Raw genomic sequence first — 12,364 nt, 5'->3', positions numbered from 1 at the left:
GACTATGTCAGCCAATTCCCTCAGGTCTCTGGGATGCATCTCATCAGGACCCATAGACTTATGATGTTCAGGTTCCTCAGGCAGTGGCATACCTGATCTTTGCTTACACCTTCTGAACCATCTGTTCGAGGGCTGTGTGAAAAGCAGTTGCCAGTGAAGACTGAGGCAAAAAAGTTGTTGAGTACCTCCATTTTTTCCTTGTCCGTTGTTACCAGCCTGCCTGTATTGCTTACTAGGGGACATGCCCTCTTGGACTCTCCTTTTCTGGTTTACTTACTTGTAGAAGCCTTTCTTTGTCCTCTTTGCACCTCTTGCCATGTCCAGTTCCAGTTGGGCCTTGGCCTTCCTGACCCTGTCCCTGCACAGCTGAGCAGCATCCCTGTACTTCTCTCAGCTTACATGTCCCTGCTTCCATGCCTGTGCATTTTCTTCTCGCTCTCCAGTTTGATCAGCAGGTCGTGGTTCAGCTGTGCTGGTTTCTTGCCTTCCTTTCTTGACTTCATATACCTGGGGATGGAGAGCTCATCTGGAAAACTTCCTTAAAGATCTGCCAGCTCTGCTCCCTTGTCCTTGAGGACAGATTCCCAAGGGGTTTTGTTAGCTAATTCCCTAAACAGCTAGAAGTTGGCTTTCCTAAAATTAAGCTTCCTTGTTTTACTCTTTGCCTGTCTCATATCCTTCAGGAATGTGAACTCTACCATTGCATGGAATAGCTAAGCAGGAAATGCAGATCTGAAGTTGAAATTCTCTGTCAGGAAAACTAGACTGCTTTAACTTGCTCTGATGTAAGTGACATGGAGGAAGCCTGAACGTATGCAATTTGTCACTTATAGAGAGCTATTGAAATTTACTTAAAGGCCATGCGCAGTGCAAATTTGGTTACACTGTCTTGATGTTTCCTTGTTATATGGATACAAGACAAATGCTGCAGTAAAACCAGACATTTTCTTAAACATGAATACCATGAAGACCATCATGGAAGCTTCATGGAATACCTGAGATGGGAAGGGGCCTGCAGAGGGAGAAAATGGGAGTATTCATAAAATACTCCAAAAATTTATTTTTACTGGATAATATCTATTCTGCAGTGTTTTTTGTTTTTGCATTTTCATTTTTTGTTTGTTTTTTGTTTTGTTTTGTTTTGTACGTTATCATCTGCACTGATGTGTACGATCTTGTATGTGATTACTTTTTAGAAAATACTTTTCAAATAATCGCATCCTTTCTGGTCTCCCCTTGATGGCTATGGCTCATGGGACACGAGCCATCAGATATCATCTTTTCAAATCTGGGATTGTAACTAGCATACAGAGCTAATTGGATTTGGGAAGCAGCACAGAGGAAATTTCTTTCAGGGCTAATATGATCGTGCAGTAGTGTGGTTTTATGTGGTTGGCTTTGCATGGGTAGCATTGAGCAGGAACAAGATACTATGTTGGTTAAGCAGTAAGTGGTTAAACACAATCCTTAGGCTTGCATTCTTTTTAACTGGGATTTTTTTGAAGTGTCTTATGAAGTGCCACAATGCCATCTACTGGCTTGCTTTCCTATGCTTTTTTCCTAAAGGGGAGTTTCTTTCATACAGTCAGGCTTATATACGAGGCTTACACCACATTTTTAAACACTAAAATAGGCTGGCACAGAATGGGCAAGATACTTTTTGGTGACGTATATATATTAAAGAAAAAAACATATCACATACGTTGAATAATCACTTCTGCTTTCATCCAGTTGATCTTGTTCCTCTTTTCTTAGAGTTAACTGAGATGGTGAATACTTAAAAGTACTGAAAAGATATCACCTTGCTGTCCAGATCCCTCTGTATAATCAATGAATATTAAGATGTTATAATTACAAAATAAACAAGAGAGTTTAGCAAAGCAGACTATGATAACAAAAAGAGAATAGATAGAAAGTTTACCCCTATCCTGGGCTCACTTACAAAACTCCAGAAGAGATCCTTCCCCACTGGTAGCCAGCTCTTAAATAGGTCTAGCAGGGCTGGAGCCTGGCTCCACTCTTTCTGGCAGCACAGGAGAATTGCCTTCACCTGTGCTCCTCTGGCTGACTCAGTGCTCGCCTCAGGTGATCAATCAGAGGTTCAGGCCATGATTTAGCAGTTCCCATCCCTCATAGTAGCTTTTGTGCAAGTAGCTTCATGGCTTTCTATCTGTAGTCAGTCACTTTCCTTTTTTGTTTCACTGTTTTCATACAGATAAATGAAAACTAAGAAATATATAACTACTCAGTATGCAAAAAAAAAAAAAAAAATAGGCAGTGTCATATTAGAAATTATTTCCGCTGACAAAATCCTAGACTATTTTGCTGGAGTGTGTTTAAATGATCATCTTGAGGTTAACAGTAGCCTTTCACGGGCCAAGGTTTCATAAACTTCCAAACAACTTTTGTAGAGAGGTGTGCGTTAGCAAAATATAGTTATCAGCATCATGCTGCCTCTAAACAAGCAGTGAGCAGTTGCAAGGCATTTTCATGGGCTCTTGTTCCTAAGCAGTCTGCCCGATGCTATCTGTGGGAATAGCCCTGTCTTCCACTGGCTGCCAAAAAGAAATGAATGGGCAAGTATAAAAATAATCTCCTGAAAAAAACAGGAACTGCAAATGTGGGTAAACACTTGCAGTTTTACTGCTTGCTTTTTTCCTGAAGATATCTTGGAAGATTTTTTCCTCGCTAATTGATTATTTTGTTTGCTCTTATGCAATAGACCTTCCCGTTTTGTTTTTTCCCCTCCATACGGGTTTCCTTAGCAGAAATGCTTCATACTCCCAGAGTAGTTGGGATGAGGAGAAATGCGTAATGCATTCCTAGCATATTGGGTTGGCTTTTAAATGTGTTTGTTAGCCATTGCACTATATATCTTCAGAGTCATTACTCAACACGATACAATTAGACAAAAATTCCTGGCTATTTCCCACTTGACCTACAGTGAAGGTAAATACAGGCGCATCTGTCCTTCCTGGCCTTTACCCCCTCTGTCTGGCATTTGGGAGGCCGCGTGTCTCTGACCAGTCTCAGCTCTTATCAGGGAGGAGCTGCATCCCACGGGCGCTCAATGTTTGTGCTGCTGGAGGATCTCCAGAGCTCTATCAGCAGCTGGGGGATGGGAGCAGCGAGGCTGAAAACCATTGGGCTTGGCACTCGCATTGCTTTTTGGCTATATTTGGAATAGTTGCTGGCCTCTCACTCCTGATGCTTAGCGCTGCTGAGAAATGCCAGGGCAAGCCTCTGCTTAGCACAGCATTAAGTGAGGGAGAGCTGGCAAAAGCAGGAGAGCAAAGAGGATTACTTTATGCTGCATCTTCCACTAAATCTTTTTTTTTTTTTCTCTCCGATTAACTGTCCTGTGCTATTGCAAAGAAGGAAGGACTAATTAAGCCAGTTGCTGAAAGTGTTTTGCCACCCACACTACTGAAAAGAACTCTGTGTGCGGAATTAGCTTTTACCAGCTGTGCTAAACCCAGTAATTTATCTGTGCCAAAAGAAAGAAAAAAGTGCTGCTATAGTTTATACCAATTAAACTAGTAAAATGTAAGCGATACCCTTTATCCACACAAACAGAGATATCTCTTGCTCAAGAGCTGAGAGGTTTGCAAATAATTATTTTCTCCCTCATTAATTCTTCTTAATGTTTGTGCAAAGGGCTGGGCTGAGGAGCACTGGGAAATTAACTCATTTGTGCACAGGGCATGTTAAACAAGCACATCTCATGTGAGCTTGCCTCGGTTCAGACTGCCTTATGGCATCTTTTTACTTGAGTGTCATTTGGACACAGCTGAACCACAGAATTCATCTCAGGTTGTTTGTGCTACAATCCTTACATAGTGACAACATAGTCACAAACCTTGGCTGAAATTCAGCTAATTCATCCTCAGTTCTAAAACGTTGATATACTCCATCTGCTCCCTATGCAAGGTTCTGAAGAGTGTAAACAGCGCAGGCGATGTTTTTTCCAGCTGAATTTCCAAAAGCTGAAGTCTTTGATTCCCAAGAGCTAGAGAGGCTACCTCCTGTCCCCTGGGAGTATGAGAACAAGGATGCTCTGTGCTTTATACAGCTCCCATTGTAATTCTCCACCCCCAGAACAAAGCTCTTTGAAGTGCAGGGCACATTCAGGTGTGGGACTTGGAGACAGAGAAACACAAATGACAGCCAAGTGAGGAAAAAAAGAAATCTTGGATATCATCCATCAGAGAAAGTCAGATAAACAAGGAAATTATCTTTGTGATTCTGTCAGGAACAGCTGATTGTAGTTTAGTAATACATTAGTACTTTGCCAAAAAAGGGAGTCTTGTTAATGCAGAAAAAGAAAGGCTCTTACTCCTTTCCTAATTCGTTACAGATCACCTAAATGCTGGATTAGCTTCAGCGATACGGACTCGACATGCAAATGTTTAAGTAGATCAGGTGCTTCTTTCTGGATGAGGAAACAGATTGAATCAAAATTCTCCAACAGAAAATTTATTTTTGACATAGGAATTTTCTAAAGAGAAATTCACTTATTTCTGCTCTTTCATAATTTGAATGTGCACACAGATAGGCTCGGCTCGTAAGCGTGTCGAAGGTTCAGCCTGTAATCATATGATGTTTGAGATGTGTGTGAGAAAGAGGCATACTGGAACCTTAAAGTTATAAAAATGAGCTTAACCCTTCACTTTATGAAACTTTTAGTTTTGTTGAAGGGCAGAAAAGATGTTTCTCTGTACTTTATGTCTTGAAATCCTGTATCTAGTGTATTCTAGTATTCTAGTGTTGTCTAGTACTGACAGACTTGTTGCTTTGAGAGCATACTGAGGCATCTGGCAGCTCTACAGAATGCAGTTGTACCTGCTGCCATCCTGTAAGCAGCGCTAGCAGCCTCAGTGAGGACAATCTGGAGTCTTGGGGCAGACAAAGAGTAAATAATAAGAAGCAGCAAACAATTAAACTCTGGCTATTATACCATCAATAAAAATTTAGTAGCTCACAGTCTTTCACCTCCCAAAATACAGCACCAATAGCAAATTAAAAAATTAAAAAATGTTTTAAAAACTTCTGGTGGCAGGGATGCCATTAACAAAATAGGGGTGTTTTTTTTTTTTTTTTTTGGATGTTGTGCAAAATGTGTATTTTGAGGAGGTGGCTGCTGCATTATCCTGCACAAGAGCAAGGCAGGCTCTCCCACTCTGGATAATTCTGCTAATGCAGTTGCTACAAATCACAGGATCCTCCTTGCACGGTTTGGACATTTCTTACCAAGTGTGTCAGCATTACTAGAGTACCTGGTATGTGACAGCACTCAGGACAGTATGAGCCAGCTGTGTCCAGCTCTCTGTGTTTTCAAGCACCAATGCATTGTATTGCTTTTCTTGCCATGCTCAGCATCCTAGCCAAGTGATTTTCCTGCTCTGCATGCTACATCCAGGTTACACCAAGTTTCTCCTCTCCCTTCCCCCTTAGAAGCAGGCTGCTGCCCATGCCATTGGCTAGCCTGTCCTGCACGCTTTCAAGATGACTTTGTCACGTTCCCGTTTTCTGCAGTACAGAAGACTTGCAGGAAATCAGAGAAGTGAAACAGTGTGCCCTCTTTGACTGAAGGAGCACATGATCCTGCCCACTTGGCTGTCCAATGGTTCTTTCTTCTACTTAGGACCTTCTCTTGTTATCTCACACTATATTACGTGCATTGCATTAGAGCAGAGGCTGTCTGTCTTGTCCACATTGTCTGTAAAGATAGCATCAGGTTGTGTAATTTAAAAAAATAATAAATATTCTCTTTATTAAGACATAATCAGCGTTTAAAAAAGAAGAATCCTTTGCTGTTGTACTTCATCATAAACAGATACACAGAAGCATATATGCCTGCAGTATTTTTTGTGTTAATCACTGTTGGATTAGATGTGATTCTCTGCTGAGGAGTATCTCTTCAGGGGAACCCCCAGAACAGATTAATAAGAGCACTAAATAAATATTATGTGATCCTACTTCTCATCGGCTGAATAAAATTATACCAAGATACACTGCATACATTTCTAACAAAACTGCATCTTATCATTATGAAGGGAAATAACTTTCAGAGGAATTCTTGACTGTTAGCTGTTTTACTTCACGCCCTCTTCTTTACTGGAAGTCAGAAAAACAGCAGCTGTGAGTTACTTGTTCCTGGCTTTTCAGAAGCTCAGTGTAGCACTGGCAGTAGAAAATTGCTTTGACACGAAGGAGCAAAGAAAACAGCATTTGCAAAACATGGGTGAAAGCAGAGTATGCAGTAGCTACAGCTTCTTTGCTGTGCTTCCCTTCACTTCCTTTCCCATTCCTGTGTAACAGATGGAAGCACTGAAAACGAAGAGCAGTGTCTCCAAAATGTTACGTTGTTGTATACCGTTTCCAGCTCAAGAACAGAAATAACTTATATAGCTAAGGAGCCAAATGCAGTTTTTCAACACTCTTTCCTAAGCAAAAATAAATAAGGCCACTGCCACAGCATTTAATGCCAACACAAAGATTTGGCAGAGCACTGAACAGTTACTGATGAGTTCTGGGTTTGCTGTTTGGGTTTAATAACTCTGCACCACATTGGTGTATTTATTATTGCATTACAGAGTTGTTTCAAAAATGACTGTATTTATATAAAACAAACATTAAAATGGCTTTAGTTAACACAGAAAACAGACTTAACTGTGCTGTGTATACCATATCTGAGTTGAGGAATGAGGGGAAAAAATGCTTGTTAATAGCTGTAGTATCCACTTCTTACATTTGGAATATATAGACCTATATATGTGAGCATATATATATATATATATATAGGAGTATATATAGGTATATAAATATAAATAGGGCATTTCCTTTCTCTCCATAAGAAAACTGTGAAAATGCATGTGTGACTCCAGGCTATAGGAAGGAACCTTTGCTTCCCTGCAAACAAACCTGCAGCCAAAGAGAAGACTGCTATGTTTACATAGAGGTTGTTGCTCATGTGTATGTTTGTGCGTGTGTATATAAAAAAAAGTATGTATATATATATATATGTAAATGTGTTTTCTGTGTGAAACCATCTCTACTATATCAACCTCAGTTATCATCTGCACTTGTTTAAGGGAAACAAGAAATATTTTTTACTGTTCCCATGATGACCCTCCCAGGAAATCAATTTTTAAATAATTGAGAGCTAAAGAAATTGCTTTCTTAGGATATTTTCCTGTGCTGTGGTGGCTCTTTCACTTGTTTAGTCCTTTTCTTCACCCATGGGATGGTTGTGCATAAGGTAGGAGTGTTACTGCCATCTCCTGTTGGGCTGTTCCTGCTTTTGTCTATTACAGAAAAACAAATGGCAGTAAAAGTCCTGGGGTTGGTTTGCTTTTGTGGGTGGGAAGTTGTGCCCAAGTGATTATTTCAGAAACTGTTTTAAAACAAATTGTAATTATTAAATAAGCACAGTTTTTTGGGTTGTTTTTGTTTGTTTGTTTGTTTGTTTTTGTGGTTGTTTTTACAAATGGGATGATCTGTAAAAGTGACAGAGAAAGAAAGCCACTCTGGAAGCATGCAGGGGGTTTTCTGTGGACACCGTCTCATCAGCTTGTCAACAGCTGACTTAGTAGTTTCCATGGAGAGGTTTGGACTTAGTTATGCTGCGAGCAGAGAGATTAAGTAAAGCCCAAAATATCATTAGAAGAAAGCACTTCTATCTTTTGCTCCATTCAGCAATCCATTTGCTCCCCATACAAATTTTGCATTGATTTTGCTTAGGAAGTGATGGTAAAAAATACCGTCAAGACACCAGGAGTGTTTGTAGTCATATTGCATTGACTTACATGAAACCATCCATGATTGCAGTCAGGAAGATGATATTTTCAGTGCACTGGGAAGCCCAGTCAGTCCAACGCCAATTGGCATTTATCATCCTTATGTGTCAGTCCTGCTCGGAGATCACAAGCCACATTTCTTGTCATTTTCACTTTGCACTTGTTTCCAGAAGTTGTGGACACCCTTCATTGGATCCATTTGTGTGGGTGCCCTCCTTGGTCGTACACTGCCACTCTTGTTGGATGTCACTCTCACTCAGATCTGCTCCCCAGCCATTTCCCTGAGTAACTTCAGGGAATTCTGGCTGGGATTTGTCAGTGAGGCCTGACACTACCAGGTGGTATGGGGCTTGAAGACTGTTGGGTTTGGCAGAAGGATAATGATGAGAAGTTGGGGGCAGTATCTTGTTCCACTGGCCCCAAAGGGTTTGTCAGTGCACACAGCTTATCTGTCAATTACAATTCTGTCCAGTGCATGGGAAAAGCAGGTGCCTGCCCACCTTTGTCCTAAGGAGGAAAAAACACAGAGGCTAATAAAATGGACAGACTTTTTGAATACATGCAGAGCTGCCAGGGAAAGATGCCCTCATGCTTTTCAGAGCAGAACCACACGCTCTAAAAAAACTGAAGCAAATCAGAAAACTTCTTGAAACGTGGTCACCTTGTTTTCAGACCTGCAGAAAGAGGAGCAGTTGCTTCTCCCTCAAATCTGAGCTGCAAACTAAAACCTTCACACAGCCAAGAGCCACAATATGTGCCACATCCCTTCAGAAGCTGAAGATCTGGTGCTGTTCGACAAGCAGTGACAATGAGGCTGCAATACCTCATCTGCTGGCTTTGTCAGACAGGAAAAAAGCCCCTGCTTCCAGCTCCCTGCCCATGGCTGTCCCACCACACTTGTGTGGAGTGGCAGCTGCACCAAACCTGCCCATCGCCATGGGTGTCCCTGCGGGTCCAGCAGTGGCAGCTGTGGGCCATTTGAGAGGACAGAGTTCAGAGCTGGCAATGTAACTGGATGGGCTGAGTTTTTAGGGTGGTAGCACATTCTTCTGATATCTCTGGGATACTGACTTTTTCTGTGTTTAATTCTATTTCATTCTTCTCATTTACTATACATTTCTTACTACACACTCAGCTGCGTAGCGAGAGCTGTGCTATAGGATGCATCAATGCTTACTGTTCAGTAATTTCTTTTTCCCATTTGTTACCTCACTTACATCCACTGATAAATCTCATTCTGAAACCCCAATTTGACCAGAATTCAGATGGAAGGCAAGATTGACTTTTTCAAGATCACAAGAAAAAAATGACCATATAGAATGGTACTAAATCTTTGAGCAAGAATAAATTGTCAAGGTCTGAAGGCTGAACTTGTCATACTTAGTTTTGATGTACAGAATTTTGCAGGCAGAATTGAAACTTCGGTAAGATCTGAGAAGCAGCACTATATTTCTATTGATAGTCTTCTCCTGATGATGAAGTGCTTTTTCATTGTGCACTCATTACTGCAGAATTAAATGGCACCATTACCATAGAGGTAAATAACCCTATGGCTAACGAGGTTGCTGAGCAAATGGCAGAGCCTTTCTCCACAACAGCTTCCTGTTTCTAATGAAAATGCTGACGCTGACCTCTACGCTGGCTCCCAGCCATCTATCAGAAGAGTAAATGGCATGCTGTGTATGAACTAAATGCACATACATGGCAAAGTGGAAACACAAGAGATAGCTACTTAACTCTTTGGGAGAAAAGTCCTCAGTGACACTTGCCTTTTCAAGTGCTTCCTCTAGACCTAATTTCCCACGAAGGCACACTAGGAATGCTGTTTCAGTTCAGAGGGTTAACGAATGTCTGTGTGTCAGTACTGTGGCAGTCTTTCTGCTGATGCAGTTGATGTTTATAGATGTGAATTTTTCAACAGCTATAAATGGAACATATATTTGTTTTGTCTGAAGTGCATGGGAAACATCGAAAAGCTTGATTATAACGATGGAAACTCAAGGCTAGCAGTTAAGAAAAAAAATACTTATGTTTCAAAATTCAGCTTGAAACACCACAGAATGGATTCTGAAAGAGAGGCAGCAGAGCATGCCAGCTGCAACAGGCTGCCATGGACAGAATGGCACAGTGCCATTGGCTGTGCACTTCATGAGATGTGCACTTTAGTAAAGAATCAGCTTAATACACACACCTGTGACTTCACCGTGTTCAAGTCAAGAGGTACAGCAGTAGGTAATATCATCTCTTGGCACGGGGACAGAAAACAACAGTTTGTATCTCTCCTACCAAGACTGACTGAGAAGTTATGTACTCAGCCTCATCTGTCTCTCAGTGGATGGAGAAAAAAAAAATCACAGTTTAGGTTCCAGGGTTTTCTGTAATCTCTCCCAGCCTCCATTAAATTTGCTGCATTGTATGAAAAAGGACTAAAGAATACCTGAAAGGTGATTGCAACGAGAGCAGGGCTGGTCTCTTCTCACTGGTGACAGGATGAGGGGAAATGGCTCCAACTTGCACAAGGAGAGGTTTAGGTTGGATATCATGAAACACTTCTTGACAGAGAGGGTTGTTAAGCACTGGAACAGGCTCTCCAGGGAAGTGGTTGAGTCACCATCCCTGGATGTGTTTAAAAACCCTTTGGATGTGGTGCTCAGGGACATGATTTAGCAGAGGGTTGTTAGAGATAGGGTGGTATGGTTAGGCTGTGGTTGGACTTGAGGATCTTAAAGGTCTTTTCCAAACTGAGCAATTCTATCATTCTGTGATTCTATGATTATTTAGAGTCTGGAACACAGGATACAAAAATCAAACACTACAGCATGGTTGGTGGTAAGGCAGTCACTAAGGGATGGAGTCTGCCACATAACTCAGGAGCAGCGAGTTCTGTTTGATAAGTAACACTTGCTGACAGCTTGAAGTTTCTGTTGGTAACACATGCCTCAGTTGTGTATGGCCTTTGTTTTAAATATTCTATGTGCAACACACTTCATAAGTAATTTCAAAAATAATCGGAGTTGCTCATATGCTGTTACTGACTTAGTTCTGAGTGCCAAGAGTGGAGTGTTTGCTGGCAAGGAGAACTGCTGTTCCCTTTAAGGGCTCATCAATCCTCCCTCGTAATGAACGTTTCAGGATTCAGATCAATGTGTTACGTGTTTCAGACCACACCGCTTATCAAGATTAAATAGTTCACTTCCAAAAAGGCAATGTTATTTACATTTATGTGGGCACACAAGAAAAAATTTAACCGCTACCAAGATTTTTCCCATCAAAAATAGTATTTGAAGAATGCTGAAAAATGTATTTCCCTCACTTTTTTCACTGCTTTGAGAGCTTGACTTGCTGTCAGCCTTAGTTTGAGCAGTATTAAATTCTGCTACACCTATTCTGTTTCATGTAATTAAGCACCGCCTTTTTTGTCCTACTTCCATAATTAATCATACCATCTTTTTTCCAGTGAAAAGGACACAAAGCTGTGTACCAGCACCCTGGGAAGAGAGTGAAGGGTGAGAAAAGGCATAATAGATATTAAAAATTTGACTCCAAAATTCATACTTTTAAAATAAATGTTGGCTTCTCCTGCTGACACAAGCCTACTTGCACAAAACTTCCATCCACATCTCAGCTATTAAGTGAAGATCTATGTGGCTGCTGTCACCAACCACAATTTAGCAGTGCTACAATGCAGACTAGAAAAGGACAAGAGGAGTCAATTTTTCATCTCCTCATCTCACTAGAATGTACAAATGCATGAGGTGTGAGTACTGTCTCATGGTCAGCTCCAGCATGTGTAAAATCTTACTGCTGAACTAACCGTACGGGCAGTGGTTTGACCCTTTGTGAGGAAAACTGGGGTTCCACACATACTAGAAAGTAACACCCTAGCATGCAGTTTATAACTTGGCTGTCCACCCAAAAGTGTAATCAGAAATACAGGCTGATAATATTCATCTTTCCCTTGTTCTAAATATGGAGGCTGTTTGCTTTTGCTCTGTCGTTAACTGTTAACGAGTGCCTTTGAACAGTATCCTTCTGCCATTATTTCAAGATTTTAGGTACACAGCTATTGGCTATGGGCTTAGGTGAGGTTCTTATTTAGAAAAGATGCTTATAGAAAGAAAAATGTCATTATGAAAAAGGTTAATACATGGGCTACACATTTCTTGGTTTGTTTTTTATCTCCTTTGTGAAGCTGAAATTATAACCTGATTACTTTCTGGATTTGGCTTGCTAATATTTTGGTTTGATTTCAGGTTACTATAGGCCAGATGTATGCCACACAGAAATTGGTCATTGAGAGTCCAGGAAACACATAGCTGTGAGGAGGCTCTGACCCTGAAGCAACCCTGGACCATCTTCAGCATCTTTCAGTGCCACATACGGATGCATAACGTCACTGCACATCTGGCCTATTCTGTTCAGCATAAGAAATGTCTGAGAGACTCTTTTTTTGGCAACCAAAGTACTATTTTCTTATGGTTCGCACATTCTGAAATGTACTGCTGTGATTTACAACAGTGTGTACGGTAGTCCTGAAGTCTGTTTGCTTTTGTGTTCCTTGTGAT

The 12,364-nt window shown here is 41.0% G+C and overlaps 1 protein-coding gene across 1 annotated transcript in view; it reads left to right on the top strand.

Moving 5' to 3' along the window:
- Positions 1 to 12,115, top strand: part of LYRM4 (LYR motif containing 4) — a gene marked incomplete at both ends in the record, with an annotated part of 80,689 nt that extends 68,574 nt beyond the window's left edge. The window contains one exon of the mRNA XM_079533055.1: positions 12,053 to 12,115. Coding sequence (XP_079389181.1) covers positions 12,053 to 12,115 — 63 coding nt within the window. The remainder of the gene's footprint in view (positions 1 to 12,052) is intronic.
- Positions 12,116 to 12,364: the final 249 nt, after the last annotated feature.

The sequence above is a fragment of the Tetrao urogallus genome (genome assembly GCF_951394365.1).
Source record: "Tetrao urogallus genome assembly, chromosome: 3".
Lineage (NCBI taxonomy): Eukaryota > Metazoa > Chordata > Aves > Galliformes > Phasianidae > Tetrao > Tetrao urogallus.
The sequence above is the reverse complement of the archived record's forward strand: the minus strand, read 5'-3'. Positions and strand labels throughout refer to the sequence as shown.